Source organism: Ixodes scapularis, unplaced genomic scaffold (assembly GCF_016920785.2).
Source record: "Ixodes scapularis isolate PalLabHiFi unplaced genomic scaffold, ASM1692078v2 PGA_scaffold5__190_contigs__length_132052651, whole genome shotgun sequence".
Taxonomy (NCBI): domain Eukaryota; kingdom Metazoa; phylum Arthropoda; class Arachnida; order Ixodida; family Ixodidae; genus Ixodes; species Ixodes scapularis.
The window spans coordinates 51,123,484-51,150,732 of record NW_024609880.1 but is presented as its reverse complement, the minus strand read 5'-3'; the positions used below and the strand labels follow the sequence as shown (position 1 = coordinate 51,150,732).

Genomic DNA, 27,249 nt, shown 5'->3' with positions numbered 1-27,249 from the left:
TCATGCATGCCCGTCCGGCGCACGGTGCGACATTCTTCGGACAAGTGCTCGAACGAATTCAAAGCGCATTTTACGGCTGCTAATGGCCATAATATTTATGTGTTTGCTTTCTTCCTGCCTGAGTGTGCCGAGATAATTTCAGACACACCGTTCCCGGCACAGATCTCGGGCGTCAGTAAAAGCTCGTCCAAAAAGGCTTAGCGAGGAGTAGGAAACGCTTGTTAGGGCCTCCGTCGTAGCTAGCCGATCTCAGCGTTTGCGAAAAGTTAATCTTCTATCAGCATAAAATTCTAGTGGGAGATATATGATGACACGAGGAAGACATCAGAGTAACTTTTGTGCAGTAGTGAGGTCGAATTTATTGCGTTTCCTTAAAAGTTCACGCGTAAACGCTGGCCTCAACTTCGATACCCTGTGAGGATGCGGCTTGCTTTTCGCCCAATGAAGTAACGAGAAGCGGACGTTTGGCAAACAAAATGCGTGTAAGGCTCCAGACGAACAAATTTCAGTTGTAGTTCACTGGTACTAGACGGGATTACTGACATTGAGATGCACTCGTGGGGTGAGGTGACTAAGCCACGGCTTACTATGTTCGCATATGCACGCACAATATCCGGTGTTTCGGGAACCAAGGAAAGTGCCCCGGTCTTCGTTTTGTATCGCTCAAGAATGAGTGTATTGTACGTTCGTGAAAAGTCAGATAATCGAAAACGCAAGCAGCGCGTTCGGTCGCGGCGTGATAGCATGAGATGAAGCTGCTCAGTCGAAACTGAAACTGAGTGGCCAACTAGTTCCCAGAGTGCACTGCGTGGTATTTCGCCGCGATGGGGCGCGTCGGTTTTGGAAGAAGTCCATTGCAAACGTCGAGAGGAGAAAGCAGGGTTGCCAGACAAGCAGCAACGTCCAAGATGGCGGAATTTACCATTTTTCGCGTTAAAAAAATACTTAACCTATCGCAACAAAACTAGTGGCTATGGAAAAGTAATCATTTATACCTTGTATAAATTATTCAAGCACCTTAAAGGGACACTGACAGGGTATTTATGCTCGCCGAGGTTTTTAGTTGTACGTGTCATATGAGAGCTCAACTACCCAGAACAGAATTTGCGGCTCGAAATTCGGTTTCTTTCCGCCCGAAAACCGCCGATCAAGAATTGGCCGGTTCGAGTCTCGCTCACTCTCTTTTTCGCCGTTTTCTAAGGTATCGATGCGACCACCAAATTTAATCAAAGTCGTGGGTCACTGAAGGCACACACTCAATATTAAAAATAGAAAAAAATATGAAATCCATTTTTTGTGGCTTCTAAAAAGCTGTAAATACGTTGATTGAAAAAAAAAAGTTCCACAGACAACCGGAAGCATTCTGTGCGTTCGTCGTTTCGCGTATCGTGGGGCTCGCGGGGACGGCGATGGCAGCGGACGACGGGCGTGGGACCTCTATTTCAGAACTGTCGTTCGCGGTACCGGCGAATTCTGTCTACCGTTAAAAGAGAAATTTGGGACTGATCAAAAGAATTGGTATTCACCCCGTACGACACGCCCGGCCACCAAGCCGATTTGCACGAAGACGTCGCCGAGCCGTCGCTCCCTTCTCCTGGCTGAAGACAACGCTCGCGCAAACGTCAAGCACGACGTGTCTACTTAGAGTTGAATATGCACGCGTACGATTTCTTTACTAAGTGCGAATGTCCCCAAAGCGTGGTGCTTCCCGACTTCGACCCGGGAGTGCTTTTGCTAGAGAAAAATCGACAGCAAACTTTCCAAATTACAGTTTACCGGATGAATTATTACTAAGGAAAGAGATCCACCGAAAACGAGATGCCCCAGTAGCTCAGTGTGAAAGACGTCCGCTTCACACGCGGTGGGACCGGGTTCGATCCCCCGTGAATTTTTTTTTTTTTTTTTTCAAGGATTTTTTGATGTTTACATATCTTTTTCTTTTTTTACAATCATCACTGAAGAAACGAACAAAAAAATAACAAACAAATGTTGTGGACGATACTTTGCTGAATTAAACGGTATGGGATTTCCGTTTTGACACCTGCGAACTCAATGTAATCATCACTTTCCACAAAATGCAAGGAGCATATAAATCAGGTAGCGTCCCCTTTCCGAGGTGCCCGTAAATGTTCTACAGGAATTGCAGCCAGCCATTGGTCCCGATCCCGTTGATCTTTCGGAAACTCTGTCGCACAATGCCACTTTTTTTCGGACGCAGGACATGTGAGCCAGCTCTTCACGCAACATCTTGGGGTTATTATTTTCGGAGCCGATCATGGAAATTCACCACGGGCACTCACTACTCATCTCCAACTCCTCAATGTACAAAACAACTCATCTTGGAGTACAGAACAACGAGCGGAACAAACATAACTGCAAAAGAATCGCACGGCAAGCTGTTCCCGCACGCCGCATCGCACGCCGCATGTCGTGTCGTCTGCTACCGGAGAGGAGAAAAAAAAAAAAAAAAAAACGCACGGTCGGGTGTAGCCACGTGACTTCCGCCAGTCACTCTCTTCTCTCCACTTCTCCGACCTCCGTCGGGTTTCGGTTTCGGTTTCGAGCAGTTGCGTCTTTTGGCTTTATTAAAGAAATACGCTACTCTGCTGCAAAATATTAATTGGGTAGTCCTCCGACACCATAATGAAGCGCCTGGCAAAAAATAAAAAAAATTTTTGGGGGGGTGTCAGTGTCCCTTTAATGGGTCTCTATGACCTGAGTTAGGAAAGAAAACGACCCTTTGCCCCATAGACTCCCAGCAAAATTTAGCAATTAAATGGCGTCCATGTCCCGTGATCCCCGATCTAGGAGTTGCACCCACCCTCACTTGAGCCTCCCTAGTGCGATCATTTACGCACCTACCCGTCTGGCCCACCATGGGCGTCGGCAGAAGGGTGCAAAAGGGGCAGTTGCCACCCCCAAGCCAGACTGCCCCCCCCCCCCCCCCCCCCCCCCAGCAAGCGGTGTGACCAATGGTTCGTTGACAAGCGAAAAAACAACCGTAAACAATTTAAAAATAAAATCGGGAGTAACTATCGAAACATAAAAAAAAAGGGAGATGTTTTGCCCCGCATTCCGTCGAAGAAACAATTTAAAAAAAAAGGCAACTAAGCCCTACTTTTGCCTCTGCGACTCCCACCTCCAAACCTCACTGGAGACACACCTTTTTCTGAGAACACCTAATCCTCCGCAATGAGCACTCAGTGGTGATGAAGCCCAGACTCCAACCCCGAGTTGAAAGTTGGTGAAACGTCCCGAAAAACTAGTTCTCAACTTCCCTTCGGGCCCTTTCATTTTTGCGCACTCTTGCATCCGCATCCATTTGTCCGTGGAAATATTCCCTCAATATCGTCGTGTGCGGCATGTGCCGGGAGCCGTGCGGACATCATAGGGTGGTTGGAAAAAGTGATAAGGGAAAAAGGAAAATAAGGATAACTATTTTCACGGGGCAAATACCAAACGCGCACCCCATTTTTTCAACTACGCTAGCCTAACTCTACGTGACATTTTAACGGCAATTTCTTCGGTGTTTCCTCCAACTCCGCACCCCATGTGCTGAGGGCGCGGGGGTTCAGGTTTCTTTTGCAAATTCGCAAAAGCCACACCGAGTGCAGTATAGCCGATTTATCAAAAGACAGGTTTTGGCCTCGACGATTAGGGAGCTCCCTAGCCTGGGTAATAAAACACGTGTTTTCGAGACGATTCACTGAAGAGCAAGCCATGAGCGACGGTGAACATGACCTGAGCAGGTTGAGGGGAGAAGGGGGGAGGGGGGGGGGGGGGGGGGTCAGGGGTGGGGCGTTTGCGTTTACACGAAACCATGTTTGCACCAAGTCGTCAACGCAACTGACGCTCGGGCTATAATTTACTGACTCACCGTTTGACACCAGGGAAAGGCGCGTCAGAGACCGCTCAGTCCACAATCGCAAAAGTACAGTTGTTCTTTCCGAAAGTTTGTAGCGAGCGTCACTATTTTGCCAGCTCTGGATTTCTTTATGGGTGTCTTCGTCTTACCGAAAAAATTACATCGATCACGGCTTTCCATTTTGTGGGACGAAGGAAGCAGTCACTTCTGACCCCTTCCGGGACTAGTCGGATTCTATTGAGGCAATCTTTGTCCCAGTCACTCCAACCTTTGCCCTCCAAAATTCAGGTTGATATAGGATTCACCCTCAACTCGTCTGTTACAGGTACGCCTAGAGAGATTTCAAGGCAAAACTAAAGTTGACCTGATAAATACCATACCCAGGCAAAGGTATACCCAACAACATTCCAACATTCATTTTTTTTTTAAATTCTCAAATAAAACAGGAAGAGCCCTATTTATTTATGTAAATTCTCTTAACTAGTTTTAAGTTAAGGTGATGAAGGAGAACCTTATTGAGGACAATTATATAAATAAATAGCTACACTTATTTTCTTGAAAAAATCTCACCAAAAAAGTTTGTGATACCAGGCACCTGGAAACAAATTATAATTGGGGATCTGCATTTGTGGACTTTCTATTTGTAATATTGGTACTTCTTAGCTTGGTTCTCTGTTATAAATCTTGAGCTTTTATGACTTCTTGTTATCAAAAGTGAAATGATGGGTTTTTTCGCAGCTGTGTAGCTTCTATGCTCGCACACTAATTTCGGTGTTATCTAGGTTTCTCTCTCTTCATATTTTAAGTATTATGAAAAGCCAGACTGTTCATCGGGGAAACTAAAATGTCATAAAGGAAGTGTAGTTCGCCGATGGGATCTTTGAACTAGATTTTATTCAAAGACTCGAAACGTTGTTCACAAGCTTCCTCGCTTGCATATTTCCTCGTGTTCTGACAGTAAATGGATGGGCATCCAAGAATATATTTTTATTTCTTATTGAGTTGCCATGTTGCAAAATCTAATAAATTAATAAATGACCGGTGGTCCCTTCGTCATCGATAACAGGTTGGTCCTGATATGTTCAAGCCCCGTTCACTATTCACAGGAGTTTTACGTCCGGGCTACAGGAATTAAATCGAGATATGTCACAATGCGGGAATGTATTGGTTACACCCCCCTCGACCCCCCCCCCCCCCCCATTTAAAAAAAAAGGAATGTCGGGTGCGAAAGTTTTGCCCCCACCAAGAAAAATTCCTGCCGACACCCATGTGGCCCACGTATGTCATCCCACACGTCATGGGCATTTCGTAGATGACGCCAGTGGCGCATTCGACCTACTTATTTCGGTGTATAGTGGTGCACGGATCTGAAGACGGCTCTAAAGAATTTATGTGCCGACAAAGTCACGCCATCTTACTGGGCGCTGAAAAAACTACCGGAACATCGTAGCGCTGGACTACCTTTTTTAGATTGTCCATGACATTGTGCATATACGAAATGACAACAGGCCCCGAAGTCGGTCTATCGCTGTTTGATTTCTGATTACCTTTAATTCTTTTTATTAAGCTTTCTGCCACCTGAACCAAATATCTCAGCGGAATACCAGCCTTCTGCAGGCGCCCTATCTGCCCCTCAAAGCTGCCTTGCGCACTGTGCCAACATGACTTTTTGAGGGAAGCCCCCAGGCACGAACTGGCTATGTCCCTTTTCACAACCTTCGAATGGGCGGAATCAAAAGGAAGGACGCCCTTCTTCGTTCGAGGCGCATACAAGTAACCCGTTAGTTGTAACTCGTAACGGATCACTTCCCAAGTCTGGTACTCGGTGCGCCCCTCCCATCGTCTTTCCTCCCGCTACCACGTGGCATACGCGAGCAGGCGCAGGTTACCATACCATAGCAACAACGTTCGAGCATTCCAGAACCGAATAGTCTGCCCCTTTTTTCATCCCTCTGCTTTGTACCGCACCGCCTCTGCCGTCTGCTGCGCGAAGGCTTTGTCGAACCTATTCAAACCCTGCTACGGTTGCGGTGCAAAATAAGTGGATTCTGTGACACTACAATACGTGAAGGTAAGTTTCGACCAATAACGTATCCAGATCACTTTTTGTGATGCGTTTACTCTGCCACAGATACGTTACGCCGCCAACGACGTACGACGTTCCGGCGGATGGGCGGGATGGCGGCTGGCTGCAAAGATCAACCTCGACGGCAACACAGATCAAATAATCTTTGCTCATTGCCATTTGAGTGACGAAGGTGCTCTAAGTATTTTGCACATGAGCCGTCGCATTGTGCTTGATTTTGCCGGTCCACAGGGCTCAACTCCAAAAGCAACAGTATCTTCGTGGACAGGAATTCAAAAATCAAAGTGTAAGCAGCGCAAATGACGTCGAAGTCTTATTGCACGAGATCGGAAGCATGCAGCTGTGTCCCGGCTATGGTCTGAGGCCTATGACAAAAGCTTTTGCTTGTTTCAATGGGAGCTACTTTTCAGCAAAATGCTCTCTGATTTCTGAATCGCCCTGCTTAGTGTGCAGGTATCACCGTATATGCGTAAACTGAGCCAAAATGTAACCTCCAGGAAGAAAAGAATCATCAATGCAAAAAAATCAGCTTCACGGTTAATGAAGAGGAAATTGACAAAAGCACAGAATGCTGTTGAGAGCATAAAAAATGAGAACGAGCAGCTGTCGAAAACAGACTTTCAACAAAAAAATGAGCGCCTCTGCCTTTGAAACAGCAGCTTGCCAGACGTAAGTCTGCAAAGGGCACGCAAGGCACGAATGAGTGGCTGCTTGAAATGCGCATGAAGAGTCTGAGACACTATGAACACATTAGACGACGCACAATACTTGCCCTGCCTGTACTGACGTGCCTGCAAAAGAGGATTCTCGGTTTCAGAGACGGCTTTGGTTTTAACCAAAAAATATTAGATGCCCTTTCTGAGAAGATGAAATGTATGCCCAAGTTCGCATGCCATGGAGGCATTGTGTTCGATGAGATGAAGATTTCAGAGCACTTGGATGTCAAGTCAACTGGTGAGAACCTGTTCTTATAATTTGTGGCTCTTCACCGCTATAGTGTTTTTCTGTGCCGTGTACCTAACATTTGTCCTGTATCTTTAGGTGACTTAGAGGGATTCGTTGACCTCACACAGTTTACTCCAGAATAACAGAAGGGGCAAGTTCGTGATCACGGGATGGTTGTTCTCTTCCAACCTTTCAAGGTAAGTGATTCAATTCCGCTATTGCATTTACTGTGCTGCTTTGCAGGCATGAAACAAAACTTTCATTTATTGTCTTCTGTTTTCAACTCCGGCGATTTTTTGAGCATCCCCACCTAAATATATTTTCGAAACCGCCATCCTTTACTCTTTCCGGTATGCTATTCAGTATCACATTCGGGAAATTCAAAATAGTTACCAAGATTCAAATATACCCGCATTTTCATTGCCGTGTACGTCACGGGATGGCAGGCTTGCGGTTCGAGCGGGGTGTCTAAAAATGAACTATACACCGAGCATTTGTTTCGTGCTGCTGCGCGGGAGCTGGAGCGACCTTCCAAAGCATTCATTTGACACTATGAAACTGTTTGTAATCAGTTGGGAACCAAATCTACAGCCCAAAGAGTGAACCCCTGCCTTCCCATGACGTCACTTTTTCTATGTTGCCAGTAGAGCTTTTCACTTTGAAAAACATGTTGAGGACCAAAATTGCAAATTCTATAACTTCGCGAAAAAAAAAGTTATTTTGGCCAAATATTTGGGTTACTATTTCAGCGATGTTTGTTGGTGTGTTTAGCAAGTTAGGCAAATCGGTGTCTATGAAGAAAACGGCGGAGTACCCCTTTAAAAAGGCCCTACAATGATATTTAAGCGTCTACCTTTTTGCGGTTTCCACATCTCTGGGGGTTCGGGCAAGCCAGCGGGCACGGAGAGAGTAACTAAATATCAGTGCGTCATATAACCGGACGCCGTCGAAACCTCCTCCACCTACAGGGTCGACCCGCGGTGCCGAAAGCGCACGATATATGTGACGACATCGTGACGTTTTTGATCCTGGCCTTACTACTGGTCAGAGCAGCTAAGTTTTTTTTTTTTTTTTTTTTTTAGTAGAAATACAAAATATAAGTGGCGCAAACCGTTTAATTTATTTATGAAAGTAGTTTTTGTTCAGTATTTTATATCAGAAAAGAAACAAATGCAGTTTATAAACCCGCCACACCAAGCGGTGGAAAAGACAGCGCATACTAGTGTTAGGGTCAAGGGGTTTATTCTACATAAATTCACTCACCGAGCTATTTTCCAACCGTTTGAGTCCTAACTTCCTTCTTCTCGCTCGTGTCCGGCCTGGCGCACGCTCTGCTGTCCCATCGCATTGTCCCCCGTGAGCAACAATGCCTTGATGAGCCACCCGTTGGGCAGGGCATGAACTCCGTGCCCAGCACGGTGTGTGGCGCGCGAGCGCCTATGTTCTTTGCATAGCCGTCGCACGCATAGCCCGCACCCCTCACACTAGAAAGGGGTAAATTAAATTAAAACTTGTTGTTGGCCTAGTTGGTTCACGATGCTGTCTAGAAGTTTTTTGCGCGACACAAGGGACAATCACAAGCGAGTAGACACGGACAAGCGCAACTTTCAACTGTTTATTCGAGCTCGATCGACCACGAGCATCCAGGAATAGCATGCGTAGCACGCTATATAGAAGGAAACAGAAAACAGATAGAAAAGTCACCCACCAAGACACATTCCCCGATAGTCATTATCAGACCAGCAACCCGAATAAGAACTGGACTTCACTCTCAAACAAAGAAACCGGGGTATCGCTAACACAGTCACGTCCCTTCTTTATATAAAACGCTTCCATCAGTTCTCTGACTGTGCTATCTTTGCTTCTACCCAAGATTCTGATCTCTTGAAAAAGCTCCTCACACCCACAGTTCGCACAGTGAGTTGGCAAGTGTGCATTGCCTTTATTCCCGATTGACAATTCATGTTCCCGTGCGCGGTCCAGTTTGACCGATATATACTTTCCCACACGAAAGCGGAATCTCGTATACCACCGCTGTGGCACAATCCACAAATGGTCGGGCGTGCTTTTTCTTGCAGCCACTCGTCTTCTCTCTTCCCAAGAAAATCCTCGGACAAAGGCCCGCAAGCTTGCGTGGCGCAGAGAACACGAAAGGTGCATTGTACCTATTCGCTACCTTCTTGAGGCCGTGGGACTCTTACCACTTCTAGTCTACATTTTCTTTGTGGCGGCTCTGGCCGCGTACTCTGCTTTACTTCGGTCTTTTGAAGCAACGTCTCAGCAACCGCCGTAATGACCGAGCAGGGGAAACCGGCAGACTTCAGCCTGGCTACCTGGGCCCGTTTGCTCGAAGCACTAACCGCGGCTAAAGTTAGCCGCAGTACCTAGGAGGGGTATTTTGAGGTCACGTAACTGGCTCGGTAGGGATGCGGGTAAACATGGCGGTGGCCCAGTGAGTGAGCCCCGCTCGCTTTGGAACTAATATGTCGTTGTGGTTGCAATATCGGGCGTGTTAATCAGCAACGAATGGTGCAGGAGGCTTTCGCTTTGCCTTACCTCACTTAAACCGCAAAGCATGGGCAATGACATCGCCGCATTTTTTAGATAGTGTTTCGATTCTGGGCACTCCTAAGCCTAAATGAACGCGATAATTAACGGCATGGCAACGGCTTTGGAAGGCGGATTGTTGATAGCACACAAAAGCAGACAGCGTCCCAACAGACCTTTTTTCTAAATTATCCAAGCACCGAGGTGCATGCTACGACTGTAGTCGCACGCGTCGCATGTGCTGGCGTCTGCAGTAGTAACCGTTCTAAAGCAAAAAGTTTAAAACAAATTTTGCCTTGCACGCGCGTTCGTTAACGCCTTATTATGATGTTTTACTTCAAATCTTTTATAAGAGGAAGGCCAGCGCGCGTGAACCGTGGAATTTGCACTTCCAGCGTTCTCCTCGCGACGCTTGGATAATTTAGAAAAAAGGTCTGTTGGGACGCTGTCTGCTTTTGTGTGCTATCAACAATCCGCTTTCCAAAGACGTTGCCATGCCGACAATTATCGCGTTCATTTAGGCTTAGGAATGCCCAGAATCGAAACACTACCTAAAAAATGCGGCGATGTCATTGCCCATGCTTTGCGGTTTAAGTGAGGTAAGGCAAAGCGAAAACCTCCTGCATTATTCGTTGCTGACTAACGCGCCCGATATTGCAGCTATAACGACATATTAGTTCCAAAGCGACCGGCGCTCACTCACTGGGGCAACGCCATGTTTCCCCGCATCCCTACCGAGCCAGTCACGTGATCTCAAAATCCCTCTCCTAGGTATACTGCGGCTAACTTTAGCCGCGGTTAGCGCTTCGAGCAAACGGGCCCTGATCATTAAAGCTTCTGTGCATAGAGTGTGAGCACGACTTCCTGAGGGCGGACCCCAAGCAGAGGGAGGCGATGGATCGCTTAACAGTTTTTGAGTGAGCCGAGTCATACGGCAGCAGCACCCTCGAGGGCTATAACACCAGCATAAATGATTACATTTTAACATCAGTTTTATATCCAGGAACTGGTGTGAGTCATGGGTCGGAAGCTCATGTGTAAAGGACAGGCCCAACCCATAACCAAGAAAGGCGGTTAAAATCTCGTCTACAGAGTCGTCATAACTAAGCAGGTGTTTTTTTCAAAGGGTTAAAAAAATCGTCAACGTATCTAAAAACCTTCAAGACACCGCCATCGACAAAGTGGTTGGCTAAGTTTCGATCAACGTGCGCCAAAAAAATCAGGAAGTCGTGGCCCACGCTCTATGCACAGAAGCTTTAATGATCAGGTAGCCACGCTGAAGTCTGCCGGTTTCTCCTGCTCGGTCATTCAGGCGGTTGCTGAGACGTTGCTCCAGAAGACCAAAGTAAAGCAGAGGACGCGGCCAGAGACGCCACAAAGAAAGTGTAGACCAGAAGTAGTGCCATATATACATTAAGTGTCCCACAACCTCAAGAAGGTAGCGAATAGGTACAATGTACCTTTCGTGTTGTTTGCGTCACGCAAGCTTGTGGGCCTTTGTCCGAGGATTTCCTCGGGAAGAGAGAAGACGAGTAGCTGCAACAAAAAGAACGCCCGACCGTTTGTGGATTGTGCCACAGCGGTGGTATACGAGATTCCGCTTTCGTGTGGGAAAGTATATATTGGTCAAACTGGACACTGTTTTAATGACCGCGCACGGGAACATGAATTGTCAATCGGGAATAAAGGCAATGCACACTTGCCAACTCACTGTGCGGACTGTGGGTGTGGGGCGCTATTTCAAGAGATCGGGTAGAAGCAAAGATAGCACAGGCAGAGAACTAATGGAAGCGTTTTATATAAAGAAGGAATGTGATTGGTGTTAGCGATACCTCGGTTTCTTTGTTTGAGAGTGAAGTCCAGTTTTAATCCGGGTTTGCGGTGTGATAAAGACTATAGGGGAATGTGTCTTGGTGGGTGAATTTTCTATCTGTTTTCTGTTCCCTTCTATGTAGCGTATTGCGCATGCTCTTTCTGGATGTTCGTGGTCGATCGAGTACGAATAAACTAGTTGAAAGTTGCGCTTGTCCGTGTCTACTCGCTTGTGAGTGTCCCTTGTGTCGCACAAAACGACTTCTAAACTGTGGAAAGGGGTAGTGGGATCAGGCGCCTACACGGAAAGGTCCCGGGTGTACGCGGCGGCGCTGCGGTCGTATGAGCTCGAGGATCCGGCCGGTTCCGAGCGTTCCCAAGGCCTTCGGCAAGCAGGTTTGGCTTGCGGTTTGGCCGTTTGGCGATTTGCTAGCGCGAAATGGCTCCCGTTCGAACCGTTCGGAACTGATTTTTACCCCGTGTTGGCTGCCGTTTGTGAGCAATGAAGTGTCATACCGAATTAGTGTTTAGTCGCGCAGCAAATGCAATGCGAGCCGCCCTGGCGGCCCGCTTCATTCAGCCTATCCTGGATGGATGGATGAATACGGCTGAGCCCTTTGGATCGGGCGGTAGCTTACGCCACCTAGTCATTTTGTTTTACCATTTAAGCAAAGAAAGTGAGGCTATGAAGCCTCCTTGCCATCAGTGAATAAGGAAATACCTAGTTTTCTCTCGATTTCTGCCACCATTCACTTAATATTTGCTTGGTAATCTCTACCGTTTTGAAATCCACTCTCCCTTCGCTGTCTCTAAAACCCAATGACCTTATTAAATCTATGTTGTCTTCGGTAGGCATAGGGTGAAGCCCTTTACAGTAGAGTATCAAGTGCTCAGCCGTCTCGTCCTCCTCTCCACAAACAGTGCACACTGCATCCATTTCCTGGTACTTCACTCTGTATGTTGTGGTTCGCAGAACACCCGTCCTCGCCTCAAACAACAATGAGCTTCCCCTAGAATTGTCATAAATGCTTTCTTTGGCAATAACTGTTTTGTTTAATCTATAGCTTTCCAGAGCCGTCTTTGTCTGCATTCCCTCTAGCCACCGATCTCTTTCTGTGGCCTTAACTTTGTTCTTAACTGAGACTTGCTCTTCCGTATCTTCGCTATAGCCCAAAAACTTTCCTCTTAATTTCCTAGTGCGCTGTCTCCACTTTGTGTCTCTGCTCCTCATGTATAAATAGCTGAAAACCTTTCGTGCCCATTGCTGCCCCATCCATTTGCCTCAACCTATCCTCAAATTCTATCTTGCTCACCGCTTCCCTGCTCTCAAATGACGCCCATCCCATGTCTCCATCCTGCACATGCTTTAGTGGCGCCCTCTCGAGCCGTCGACATAGAGTGCGGCAGCCGTGAGCGCTCGCTGAGCTCACTACCCCCCCCCCCCCCCCCCCCCCCCCACTAGCTGACTGCCACCCCAGCCAGGACCAAGGATGTCATAAAGGAGGTTATTTTTTGCCCGTTTCTTGTAATTTTAATATGCCTATAACTTTTAAAATAAATCAGAATTCAAGAAAATAAAAGTTTCACTAAGTTACTATGTTCAGTGCGCTCAGGTTCGGTGCAAATTAAAAACCAGTCAAAAAGTCGTTGCAGGGCCCCTTTAAAGGAGCTGTGCAACAGTTTCAGTGCTTTTCTTAAATAATTTGGGAGTTGGTGTCCCGACCTTTCTAAAGCAAAAAAAAAAAAAAAAGACGCTTTTGCTTGCATGATGGACAAAGGTTAAGGTTTTCGGCACCTCTCAACTGCTTCATCCTCTTCCGAGTAACGTGCGCTGTGACGTCAATGGGGGTCGCGCGGGGTTCCGGTGAAGCTCTCTCTCTAGTTTCAGACTCATACGAGTGTGGGGGCCAGATAGCCCACGCCGGGGTGGCCGAGGGCCATCGTAAGAGGGTAGGAGGGGGGGGGGGGGGGGGGGGGGGGGGGGGGGGAGGGCAGAACAGACCTCGGTGCTTTATGTTTTGGAAACTCAAAGTTGCTTGCCAGTGACCTCTTAAGATCTCATTTGTTTATAATGTCACGAATGAAGACAACGAGAGGATGAACAGCGAACTGAAAATAAAGATTTACTCAGGATTACTTAGGGCACCGAACAGATGTGATAACATGAAATACGAAGACACTACACCGTCAACGTGCTGGCGTAATTAATAGAACAAGAGAGCAAGTAGGCTGTCGTTCCCGTTGCTCAATTCCCTCAGGAATTAACCAAGCTCAACATGTCTCTTAAAAATAATCCAATGATTTCATAGTTCTTGCTTTCCGGTCGATTTCTGTTGCAACACCCACACTTGTCTTTTAATAGTGATTTTTTTTTTTTTTCAAATTTGAGCATTTTGAGTTTGTAACTTTTCTTTGGCAGTTGCTCCTGCTGATCGAGAGGTCGCGCAGCCGAGAGGCATCCTTAAACGAATAGCTCGCGCCTACAGCCTAGCAGCGGAAACTGCTGTGCATTACGAAAAGCTGGGAAGCAAAAAATAAAGCGGAACAAAGGGTAAATTATCACACATAAGTATAAACTATCTGAATACGTTAAAAGAGCAGAGCTGCTTTTCGAGCTAAAATGAAGTGATGAGATGAGGTCATCATGGAGCATGGCATAGCGCTAGAAACATGGAAACCAGGACTCGTAGCCGGTTGCCTGCGGGCCGCGTCCCAGCGATTCGCGGGCCGAGTGTTTGAGACCCCTGCTCTAGAGCCATCCGTGAGCAGCGATAACTCATCCGCTCGCGACCCCGTGACCACGTGCTGGCGGGCGCAGCGTGAAAAATCTGGTGAAAGGGTGACAGCCTCATCCGGGGTCCGGCCATAACCGTCCGGGCTCTGTCCCTCTCCCCCTCCGGCTTCTGGCGGCTGTTTGCGGTAGCAGATAGAGCTGACGGTTTTGTGGATCTAGAATAGATGACGCCACTAAAACTCCGTATAATAAAAGTTTTTGTCGCTGATACCAGGTTTTTGACGCATTTATATTTATGTTGGAACGACAAGATTTATAAAAAAGTTACCTTTTATCGAGCAGGTATTCGCACAACTTGCTATCTTTCTACAAGATCCCATTGACGTCATGCCGGGTGATTCTCATGGCCGCCGCTCGTGGCTGCAGGTCGGGTAATACTCTCATTTTTGCCTCGCGATTATGTGGCGGAATCGCAACATTTCGAAGGAAAGATGTGTGTTTTCTGTTCTTTGTGACAAGATAAACAATGTCAAATGCAGAAGGTGCCAATTCTTTCAACGTTAAAATCATTGCACAGCTCCTTTAAGTCAGTGGACTCAGGTCCTTGGTGTGTTTTCTTCACATGGAAATGTTAAAGCTGACAGGCCATGACAATAATAATCCCTGGAGAAGGGGAACAAGGGGAACAAAAGACATACTCAAATCTCCAAACACAGCTAGGTGACTGGTGCGCACCTTTGCATTTTGAATGCATTATAATCATAACCTTGGCAGGCTTCGTCGCCTGTGTTGCAGCGAGCTGGAACAGATCAATGTAGAGGCTCTTTGGCAGGTACAATTCTAGGGATGAAATGCACTATTTTCTGCTTTCACCGGTCAGTACAGTGTAGCAAGCTGGTTTCTATTTTTGTAGGTACAGCGAAAGGAACATGACCCCTCACCCTGTGAGACAAGTGCATGCACCAGCTGCACTTCCTGTCCGATTTTCCCCACTTACTAAAAAATGTGAGGAGCGCCTTCATAGCAAAGGGCTTCAACACTCCAGAGGGTCGCGCGCACATTCGCCCTATACCAAAAGCTTAAAAAACCCGTTTTTTTTTGTTTTTTTTTTTAATTGATGCCTTCCATAATTCGTGTTTATATGTGAGCCCCAACTATTTCGAGAAAATGAGGGTTGCACCAGCTTTCCAGTTATTTGGTGACGAAGTTGTAAAAGGACTTTTTCTTTACTGCTCGATGCTAGAACCCGTATGTTGCTCAATATAACCAACAGAAAGTTTTGTCAAGAGAATAAACAAAGTTATTAGGGTAATGTCCTCGCGATTCCCAAAGGCAGCTTCGTATGTTAGCCGGCCAAACTACCAGTTTTTAAAAGAGTTCCTGGAGTACCTGAGAAAATGGGAAAGCCATGCGATCGAAAGCTACTGTGGGTGGCTTCCCGAGTTTCAGTGCAGCACTACGTGTAACAATTGAAAGCACGCCACATCTGCTTGACTACATTAACACAGTCGGGTTTAATTATATAATGACGGCGAATTTGAGCCAGGACAGGCTTGAGAACCTGTTTGGCGTCGTTCGACAATCATCTGGCGCAAACGATCGCCCTTTTGCTGCCCAGTTTTAATCACGGTCAATGCACGCGCATTTTACAACCTATAGGCTATAGCCAAGCCACCCAAGTTAGGCAACTGCTTCTCAGAATCGACCAGTTCTCTCATTTCAAACGTTGTATCAAGCAGCGGGCGATAGACATATTGGACGGCCTGATCAACAAAGGAAAGCTTAATGACGCAGAAGAAACATCACAGTGCTTATGTAACAGAAAAAAAGCAACGACTTGCTTATTTACTACATTGCTGGATATGTCAGGAAGACAGCGAAAAAGACTTCATGTGAGCTTTGTGTATCCTTCCTGCAAACTGACCAGAACACCACCATAGAACAGGATAAAGTTTCGTCATTTACAGCCCCCTTTGACAATGGAGGTTAGATGTACCTATCTGGCCGTCTGAGAAACCCTATAACTCTCCTTGAAGATAGTTTTACAGCATATTTCAGCTCACACAAGCTCCACTCCAGGAGCATTTAGGACTTTTCCTTTTTGTTGAAAGTAGAGTTTCCTACGTTAGGAATTGCCAAATACATGAACACACTATAACAACAGGAGTTATAAAGTATTATGTACTTCTGCGTTTTCGATTTTATACGAAGGCGCTCAACAACGACAGGATGGCGAAACAGGAGCGTTTGAAGACACTGAAAGAAAAAAGGCTGAAGAAGAATTTTTTTTTTATGAAGTTACAAATAATAAAATTCCTTAATGGTGACGCTTTGTGTTCACTGTGCGTGGTATGTCCTATGGAAAAAAGAACAGAGCCACTGTGTGTCAGTAATAAAAGGTTAGAAACAATGTTTTTACTGGGATTTTTTCCCGTAAACTTGTTATGTTGTACAACTATAATTGATCTCATCATAATATCAAAAAGTTTTCCACGAGAGCGACGGCAACGCAGGTCACTCGCTGCTAAATTTAGTGTGGAAATTGGAGTCACGTGACCTATCCACCAATTCAGTTTCCCCGCTAAATTTGGCGGGGAAACACATTGACGTTAAATCAACTCGTCATTTCAATTTCCGCCATTTTGTTTTATCAAACATTTATTGTTATAAAGGATTACATCGCAACCTCTTGAGGAGATGTCAGCGTAGCCGAGACTTGTAAGCTGCTGAGAAGTTTGCATTTGAGGGGGTCATGTGAATCCTTGGATTGCTCGCCTTTGGCACACACAAGGTACAGCTCATGCTCATAACAACACAATGGTGGACGAAATAACAACAGTGAAAACCCGCTATACACCAACTCGAATCTGACGCCACAACGCTGCAGTGGCGCTGCTGTCATTACTGCGCAAGCGCAGAGGATTCCTTTCGCGCGAATCTGGTTTCAGCGCACATTCAGTGCCCACACCGATGTGGGCAAACACGAGCTGGTTCCTAAACGGCGTGTTATAATTAACTAACACTTCTTAATTAGTAGAAATAGGCATAGAGCGTCATCCAAAAACCACTAAGCAGTAATTTTTATAGTAACGGGAAACATGAAACGATAAAAAAAAATTAAGACTTGTTGTTTTGTCCGTTTTTTATCGTTGTGGTTATGGCAGTTCTTCACCAGCTCGCCTGTGTGTTTTACCTTTCTTCTATATGCAGTAGTCTTTAGAAAGACTTCATCTCAACTTTCTTGCGGATGTCCAGCAACTAAACAACGCAATATTCCCAGGGAATATCTTAGATGACAGTCATAAAATATCGATAAGCAGTAATTAAACTTTTGAACGCGTAAAATTTTTCTTCCATGGCTCTACAGTTTCTTTGCATTGAAACCTATATAGGCCGCATTCACAAAATTATCAATTTCTGCTTTACTTGACCAAATATCAAAATGTTCCCGAGGACTGTAATTACTGGGTATCACGGAACGTTTCTTCCTTGAAAACTTTTCATTCCACCGAATGTCCCAGAAAGGTGCCCATGTGAGCACGTGGGAAGCGAAGTAGTGCGCAAAAGTTATAGCACTCGCGCAGCGAGAGGCACAAGCTGGAGTGAAACGGAAAAACCGCGCCGGCCCGTTATCGCACCAGTGGCCTTGCTCCCGTTGCACGAGCGCTAACTTAGCGCTCTGCCGTGCTTCTCCCTCATGCTCCAAGTCCTTCTAATGCTGACTGATTGAGAGGTTTTCGATGACGCTCATCAAGGAAGTTTCTAATTAGAACCATGCGTTTATTTTCAATAATTAGAACGTCAATTAACGTATTTTAGTTAATTAGCTAGCCCGCAGAAAGCTCGAACTCCGTGAGAATATGGCGATTGCAGTTGGGATGGAAAGCGAAAGTTTGAGAGCATGACGTTACTTAGATCAAAAGATAATTGAGAAATATGAAATTTGTCTGAGCCGACGCGTCCACCTAAGCCTAATATCGTCGAAAGAAGAAACGCGATTGTAGGCGCCTGTAGCACAGATTCCAGTGAAAAACATTTGTCAGCAAGAAATAATACAATGTTATCTTTCTTCCTCACGAGTGCTTTTCACTGACATGCATATCACATGCTTCCACAATCTGTTCTTTTTTTTTTTTTTTAATTAAGGTGGCACATATATGGCGTTAATGTTCTCGAACATTCCTAAAAAAAAAAAAAAAAAAAAGTAAGGTGGCACATGGGGTTAACCAGTCAAATAAATTATTTCTGAGGCCAAGCGATGCTGAACAGTATCACCACAAGGAAGTTCATCTGAATGGGATATGCATTTCTATCATATCTGCACAAATGCATTTTCTACCAAAATCGAAGCGCCCCAAGCAGAAAACTGCCACCTAAAGAGATTTATGATATCTAGATGAAAGATCAACGACAATACAAATTTTGTAGTTTTATTCAGGTAACGCAAGCACGGAGACACGGACCAGTGGAAAAGGTCAACAGTCATTATTTTGTTTTATTTACGTCGTACTTAGCTTGCAGGATATATTATCTTATTTCCTTCGAAACGTTGAACCGCAACAACCTTACTGATAAAACGGCGGTATCGCTGACGGTGTAAAGGTTGTAACCCCATTCTCTTATCAATGGTGTCATATATATATATATATATATATATATATATATATATATATATATATATATATATATACATACATATATATGCACCTGGAAAGACAGGTGGGATAGCATAACAGCTGTGGTTTAGGTCTTCAATCGGCCGCAAGCTGTTGTCATTGCGGTTCAGTAGTGGAAGAAACAGCAGAAGCAGCGGACAGACCGGTTTGCTGGGAAACGCGAAAAAATGGCCGATCCGAGTGACTACGGTAAAGCCCCCTTCTGGGGAAAGAAGTTCATAATCTTCGTAACAGGCGCTAGCGGGGGCATAGGAAGGGCCATAGCGGTCGGTTTCGCCAAGCACGTAGCCCCAGGCTCGCTGGTCGTCATCACGGGCCGAAATACGGCTGGGCTCGAGGAGACGAAGCGCTTGATCGGCGACCACGGACGCGACGTGAATGTCGTCGTCGAGACTTGCGATCACGCACGAGCCTCGTTCAGGGACTACCAAGGACTTCTGCGAAGAGCTTCGACCCAAGTTGAGAGTCCGGAGAGAGTCGTGCTCGTGCACAACGCCGCGACGACCGGAGACGTCTCGCAGTACGCGGCGTCGTACGACGACGAGCGAGTGATCGACGACTACTACCACCTCAATTTGACTTCGGTCATGACGCTGACCGCGGCATTCCTCCAACACTACGGCTCCGACTCCAAGCCATCGAGAACCGTCGTCAACGTCTCGTCGCGTGCGGCGGTCGTTGCAATGGCTGGAGCTGCTCTCTACTGTACAGGTGAGTCTATAGAAAAAAAAAAAAAAAAGAAACCCCAAATCGACCACGTTCGTGTTTCGACAGCGGATCGGCCTGCCTTTGAGGCATAGGCGTAGACTTCGGGGAAGTATCGGGGCTCGTGCCCTCTTGGTGAGATACAGAAAGAGGAGGGGGGAAAGAAACTCTAAGGGGGGGGGGGGGGGGGCAGAGCCCCCCCCCCCCCCCCCCCCCCCTCTTTTTCTCTGGGCTTGGACCATGATCCTTACCGAGACGCTGTTTACGTGCCATGTAACGAGCTTGTAGTAGTGGCATGTAAACAAAATAACGCCCACGTTGCCTTTATTGACAAAGTACATCGGAAATGGAATCCCAGCGTGCTTTTGTTAGCTTCAATCTCCCGTTCTGGCGAAAAAGTAACGTGCAGCACCCCCCCCCCCCCCCCCCCCCCCCCGGGGGAAAATGGAAATTCTACGCCGCTGCTTTGAGGTATGGCGACACTGGCTTACGCTGTAGATGAGAAATTAAGCCGGTGCAGTAGTACTGCTAGCCTGAGGTCTTTAATTTGCATCACGCTGTAGCGGTACACAAGCGAACGCCGGTACGATGCTCATCCTGATCGAAAGGGGCAGGGGTGGAGATTGAGCAACGAACTCTGTATTGAATGAATGGTGGGTAGACGCTCCTCTTTCCTCTTTGAACTCTCCTCTTTGAACTCGTTCGAATAGATGAGTAGGAGACAAAGCCAGCTAGCTTTGCGTCTACCGATTTAACATTCAAGTCAGAGCTCGGCATTCTGGCGTTCCCGCGTCCCGCGTGCTCTCAAATCCTCTTCTACCAGGAGACTAGGGAGAAGGAAGTGACGTCAACAACGTTCTTTGGATGTTGATTGGTGGAGTCACTGATGACGCGTTGCGTGGTGCTGCTAAGACACGTTCATTCACACCTACGTCACCTCCTTCTCCCTAGTCGCCTGGGAGTCCGAAACGTGCAACATAGCCCCCCTGAATTAATGATCGAACTTCATTGTTAGTATCCTTGCAGTCAAGACTTCAATTAGTGTATTGCTGGCTACAAGAATATTGTGAGAAGGTTTAATATTCGAAGTTAATTGCTCTCTGATACATTAAATTATTGACGATACAAGTATACAGTTTTTGTATGAGTTTTACTAGAGCACGAATTACGTTAGAGGTACGTACAATTCAAGCAGGGTAGTCATAAAACACCTATTTGATATGCTACTGAACAATAAATGCGAGTATCGAGTCAAATAAGCTAGTGGAGGTCATAGTGAAACACTCCACCGCTTCACTTCAAATATACTAAAGAGTCAGGAACACAAAATTTACATCACATAAAGGGATACTTCAACGAAATTTGAAATATACCCATCGTGTTCAGAAATAGGCTGAATATGATTTACAATATCCGTAAATGACAATCGCGCACGTTTGTATATTGAGCCTAATGGCGGTATTCACGCTGGCAAGCGCTCGGAGAGCAGCCAGCGGAGAGCACGTCACATCTGGCGCAATCGAGACGTCTCGGGATGAACAGCTGCGGCGAGGCTGCCGTCGTCAGGATGCCGTTTCAGTCCCCGAAGCGGTCGAAGCACGCCAGCGATCGGGTCACCGCAACTAACCGCAAAGCTGCTTTTGTGTGAATTTTGCGTCACGGGTTAATCTTCTATAATCTTGTAGAGGGAGAATAGCGACGTCTAGGATACACGAAACAGAGTCCCGTTGAGTGGGAAGTTCCTCCCTGCCCTCTTGTGCTGGCGGTAGAGCTGTCGGGATTGACGTCAGCCCCTCCTTCGCAGAGGCGCTGCCATTTAGAATCACGTGACGCGACCGACAAAAGGTGGTTTAATATCGTCGGTCCTCTCTCCGCAACGCGCTTTACAACGTTTTTTTTGTTGTTTTTTTTTTGCCTTGCTTTGTGAAACGTCGTCTGATAACTATTTTTACTACCTAACTGCATGCAATCATTATGTACACCGCATCTGCACTTCATTTTATAGCATGTTTTTACTTTTTGCACCGTCGGCGTACCGGATACCGTACGTGCGAGCATGATCGTTAGCACTGGCGCACATTACGCAAGGGTTGAGAGGCTAATTATTTCTGACAGCGCACGACCAGACTCGAGATTCTGCAAGGCAGAAGATCCTCCTCACCATGGGGGAGGAGGAAACAGGCAACGGTGGACAGGGTAGGAGGGGGATTGGAGGAAGCGGGGGAAAAGTGGCAAGCGTGAACTGGTCGTCGGTCTTTAAGTGGTAGTGGCGCAATAAGAAGCCCAAGGTATATTTATTATCAGAGATTTATGATCTTAAAGAAGAAGGCAAAGATAGACAACGCATGCAAGGAGTCGTTGTGTGTTTCTTGAAAGCACCCTGCTCTGCCTTCATAACAAATCCAGAACAGTTTTTTGTTTTGTTATATGGGGGAATCATTTTGCGGTATAAACATTCGCTTGATGTGTTTATGAGTATAAACTACAGACTGTGCCCGGCCTCCTGTCTTCAGTCATTCAATTTTCTTAAGATATACACTTAAATTATTTTATTTAGACACAAAGGGCTTGTCTTATTCCCGGGTGAAAAACGTGTCAAAGACGGCTTGTGAGTGTTTGACAAAAGCGCCTGAAGGACGCAATATGTGAGCCGAAAGTAGCCGTTTGCATGAAAATCACTCGAGTGAATAAGAGTTGTTGATGCTCGATGCCGCTGAAAGTAAAATGTGTATCTGTTCAAACAAATACAAATCTGTCTACACAAATCCATAAAGTGGTGCCTGGCATTTGACTTCAGCCAAGCTTGCTAGAGGTCAATTATCTTGCGCGATTTAATTTTATTCCGCAATTTAAACGGACGACATACGTCAGGCTTCAATCGCTTCTCCTAGTTTGTAATATAAATGTATCCATTGTTAAACAGAACCAACGATACAGTGGTAATGAGCCACCTTGAGAGCTACGACGTGGTTACGAGCTTAAATTGTGGACGGTTGTACGAAACACCTTCATCTGATATCACGTTCCTCGTTCGGCCAGGTTCAGCAGCGAAGTGACTGAAATGATGCCGGGGGAGCGTGAGCGATGTCTACGGACGAACTGGACGTCCTCGCTGATACTAGTTTCCATTAAAATAAAATAATGAAAAGACTAATGCATGGAGGCAGTGAAAACGCAGGTCGACGGCCTGACTAACAGCTGCGCTGCATCGCTAAGAACAAATGAATTCGCAAGTTTAATACTCACTGTTCGGTTTTCGAGGACACTGAAAATTGCCGACTGGGAAACCCTCGTGCAATGCAAAAAAGAAGCGATATTCATTTCACCGGTTTCTTTAAAAGAGTTAAGTATACGAGGTATGTTTCCATGGTGCTTCCTATGCCGTGTAGGGCATTTTTTCAACTATCAGCCAGGTGCAGATCCAAGGGGGGGGGGGGGGGGGGCGCTTTTCATTTTGCTTTCCCTTACTCCCGGTCTAATGTTCATAACTTTATTTTTTTTTATTTCTTTTCAGGCAAGGCGGCGAGAAACATGTACATGAAAGTGGTTGCTTTGGAAAACCCGTCTGTGTCTGTCCTCAACTACGCTCCCGGTCCCGTGGACACCGCCATGTTTGCGCAGCTGAAGAGAGGAACCAAGGAATGTGAAGAATTGCACGACAGTAAGTTCACCAAAAATCGGTGTCTGTCGCCAGCAATCTTCATTGTAGCTTCTGACAGACAGGGGAAGGGGAAATTTTCCGTCAAAGCACTTAAAGCTTATGTTTTCGGCGTAAGAAGTTTGGGTGCCAAATAATAGCGATTTCCCGTGTAAGTAGAATGTGTATACTCCAATTGCATTGAGTGGGTACTAGGACACACTAGGGTGCTTTCAGGTGCACTTTGCTTAGGGCAATGATATCTGCGTCTCCCTGAACGAACACTTGTTATTGACAGTGCTACGGCAGCATTTTGAGACCGGCTCAGGGTGTAAGATAGACAGGTGGGAAACGAGAGCCAAATGAGCGACCGGATTGTGTCCCCCTCGGCTTTCTCTTTTTCTGTGGCGCCATCTATGTGGAGCAACGCGAACTCTCACTCCGGGTGGGCGACCGGTGGCGACCGGCTATAGACTGACGGAGATGGTTTCTCGTGGATTTTCAATGGAGGACTGTCGTGCTCTCGGTTTATTTTGCGCACTCTCCCATAAAGTTCCATGCAAATTCGATTCCGATTTTTTTCCTCTGCCGCAAATCGGGGGTACCCGCAAGCAGACGAGTACACAATCCGGTCACGGCGCTGCGGTAGGCTTCTATGGGCCGTTTCCCCACTGTCTATCTTACACCCTGGACCGGCTACTTCTGCGTAAGACTGTCCAAAAAAAAAAAATTGTTTTTTTTTTCTTTGCAAAAATAAACAACAGATTCCAAAGTTTCAGCAAGAACCGATATTTTGTTAAAAAGTTAAAGGTGTTTTTTTTTTAAATGTCAGTGAGAAAATAGTGGCCGACGGTGCTCTCGAATAGACGGAGCTATGACACCAGAAACCGAAAACGGGCGAAAATGAGCTACATTTTCCCATTGAATTTCGCAGAAAATCACTTAAAATTTTAGAATGAAATAGAGGGAGCGTTCAGCAATACGTAGTTTATTTTTGCAAAAAGAAAAAAAAAAAAAAAAACTTGAATTTTTATTTTTCGGAAGAAGGAAGACTCTGTATTTTTTATTTTATTTTTATTTTTTTTAGTGCTCGTGCTTTATAGTACCCGATGCCGACATCACGCCCTCCCGAAAAAAAAAAAAAAAAAGAAAAAAATAGCCGGTCACAAAATGGTTTAAAGTGGTCAATGCCAAGAAATCGTGCCAATAATTTTGCTTGCTCGCGCTCAAAAAAAAAAAAAAAAATACAAAAGCTTTGAGGATTGAAATGCTCAGCTGTTATCACCCTAAGCAAAGCGCACATGAGGGCGCACTAGGGGACACCGACGCTCCATGCGCACCTGCGACCCGTGCATCCGATATGGCTGCCTAACACAGAGAGCCGTAGCTCTGCCACATCCTGTAATGTATTCATGGGAAGAGCGTCAAGCGTTTGGCTGGAACGCAAGTCACAGCCGAAGGCTGACCTTGTCTGCACAGTTTGTAAAACTGGGTTGCTTATACAGCCTAGAACTTGGTCTGCCTCACAGGGGCGACGAGTCTCCCAGCTGTAGATGAGAAATTTAGCCAGTGCGGTACAACCGCTAGCCTGGTGTCTTTAATGTGCATCACGCAGTAGTGATACACGACCGCACGCCGGTACGATGCTCATCCAGATCAAAACGGGCAGGGGTAGGGATTGAGCAACAAGGCGGTAAGTTGGGCTAGTTGGTTTAACATCGTCAAACGTGAAAACAGCGCACTTCTTTCACTTGTCCTTTGTTCAATTTTTGCGCTGTTTTCACGTTTGACGGTGGGGATTGAGCCCAGGATCCTGGGTTCTGCAGCCCGAGCTTTCGCTCCACGTGCTCCGAGCTGGTGTGCGCTAGCCCACTCGGCCACCGATCCCCCTGCACAGTTTGTCTTGTGCAGCTGACAACGTAGACGCAAACAAAATGTAACATTGAATGAACTGTGCGATTAGCAGGAGGCTATGGATTAGCATACGCGCCGCCACTGACGCGTGCGCTTTATGCACCCAACTCGCCGTTTACAAACAAGCCCGTGTTTGCCCCACGGCGCATGCGCAGAAACCAGATTGGCGTCTGCACATGTGCCGTGCCGAGAGCAGTGCCACCGCAGCGATGTTGGTCCGGTGTCAGTGCAGGTTGCTCTTGCTCTTTTCAGGTAGGATCAGGGACGGCCTACTTCTAACGCCGGAGAAGACCGCCGGTCGGCTCGTCGACATTCTCAGGGACCACAAGTTCACGTCGGGCGACCATATCGGTTATTACGAGGACCCCCAGTAGATGGCGCTGATGTGGAACAGATAAGACTGCTTTTCTCGTGCAGAGAAACCGTACACCCCATCGAATGGTTACTACAGGCCTTGAGGCAACAGCAATGCACGACAAAGGCAGGATGGAAAGCGAGTGGGATAATTTACTGGATCCTAGTCGAGTGCTGTATCAGGAGGGCATGGCATTAAAACATTTTACGACTCCTAAGTACTGTGTGAGAGAATGGCCATTTCCTCGCCGTATCTGAGTTTAAAGATACACGATCCCATGCTAACGTGCAATGGTCTAGACGCAGAGCGAGAGACTGTGGGTGCGTGTATGTATTTTTTATTTGTTTTAATGAATGCCAATGAGGACGTTGTAAGGTGGATTGCCAGGATTGGTTTACGTTATATTTGCGCTTTTGTTTCTTCTGTTCGCTGCATATACGAGGGTGAAGTAGCTGAAGAAGGCACCATGTAATTAGTCATCTTACAAAGACACGGAGAGAAACAGTCAAGGAATGAGGTAGTTTGCATTCTGGAAAGCTTTTGAGAGATGACTGTGGTGTATTAAATTTGAACGGCAAAATATGTAAACAAGAAACATATGTCAAGGCTTGGGTAGAAAATACTATCCGTGAATGTAGAACGGAACAGAGCGAGCGCGGTGGTTTTCCTTTTTATGTAACCGCATCGAACGTCGAGATACGAGATTCTTTATGGCAACATATTTCATGCCCCCTCCCCCACAAGTATCGAAGCGGAAGCAGTCGCAGAGTGGTTAAAAGAAAAAGAAAAAAGAAATAGGCGATGGGTGTGGTGGCAGCAGGAACACTGGGTAACAAGTGCAGAACTGCTGTGATCAACGCAGCGCTAGGTTCTTTGTATTTTTGTTTTGTTGCCTAGATTGTCAACAAAACACCTGCAATATCAGGAAGAGTGGTTGTTTGGGCGAGTTGGTTTGGCATCTTATACAATATTGTGCGCAGCAAGGACGAGGACAAAAGAAGAGAACAGGACACAACAAGGCGCCTTGTTTTGTCCTATTCTCTTATTTTGCCATCGCCCTTGCTGCGCACAAGATTGTATAAGATACAATACCAGACAACGCTATGAAGCAACCAAAACATTTTACATCCGTAAAAGAAGTAAAAAAAGACCGTCATTGTGCAAACTTTTCGTTAAGAATTTCTGGTTCCACGTGGAAACCTTTGTTTTAGAATGCTGAGGCCGAGCTCTGTCACCGGGTGTAAACTCACGAAAGCAACGCGAGGTCTATGTATATTCGATTGATATCGAATGATGCTGAGTTTTATCGAGTTCTGTCTTTCTTTTTACTTGAATTTAAGCCCACTAGTGACTTTCCTACCTTGTGTGCGAATAGTGGTTTGAATTGAATAGAAAGTAATTTGTACTTGAAAGTTACTTGAGCCTCCACCAGTCGGCTCGGCGCGTTCCCCGAGCCGGCACTAGAGTTCCTGTGTACGCATACAGGAACTCTGGCCGCAACTAAGCCGCCACTGCTGACCTCCATATTCGATCGCGCGCCTACTCTTCAGCTTACAGGAGTCATCGTTTTCGGCCGCTATCATCCAGTGGGCAAAACGTGCTCAGCGGCAGCTTGCAAAAACTGCAGTGGGCCCACGCTAGTTACGGTCAGAATCACCACGCTTTGTGCACTTAACACGCCTTACTAGTGCGTAGTGTCCATGGACTGCCCATGTTTAGTGTCAGGTCTCGATTCCACAATTAAAAGAAGAACGAAGAACGGCGTCGACAACGATTACCTCGACACTTCGATGGCTTTACCATCAACGTACAACTACTTCGATGGTACAGCGGTGTCAGTTAATCGCGAATGGTGCTATGTTTAATTTACGCACTCTGGGCTGGACGTCGTGCACTCAGGGGCGAATGCAGGCATTTCTAGAGGTGGGTCAGCAGCCGCTGCTTGCTCCGGTGTATGCTTCGGCTGCCCTATC

The 27,249-nt window shown here is 46.4% G+C and overlaps 1 protein-coding gene across 2 annotated transcripts in view; it reads left to right on the top strand.

The window, feature by feature from the left end:
• The window catches only part of LOC115311222 (sepiapterin reductase), a 68,451-nt gene extending 42,958 nt beyond the window's left edge, over nt 1-25,493 (top strand). The window contains exons 1-3 of one of the 2 annotated variants that reach the window (XM_040208225.3): nt 18,710-19,376; nt 22,885-23,031; nt 25,174-25,493. In XM_040208225.3, the coding sequence (XP_040064159.2) occupies nt 18,833-19,376; nt 22,885-23,031; nt 25,174-25,295 (813 nt within the window). In that variant the 5' untranslated portion in view covers nt 18,710-18,832 and the 3' untranslated portion in view covers nt 25,296-25,493. Of the gene's footprint in view, nt 1-18,709; nt 19,377-22,884; nt 23,032-25,173 lie in introns of those variants that run through there. The other variant, XM_042293973.1, reaches the window with a different exon arrangement.
• The last annotated feature ends 1,756 nt before the right edge of the window (nt 25,494-27,249 follow it).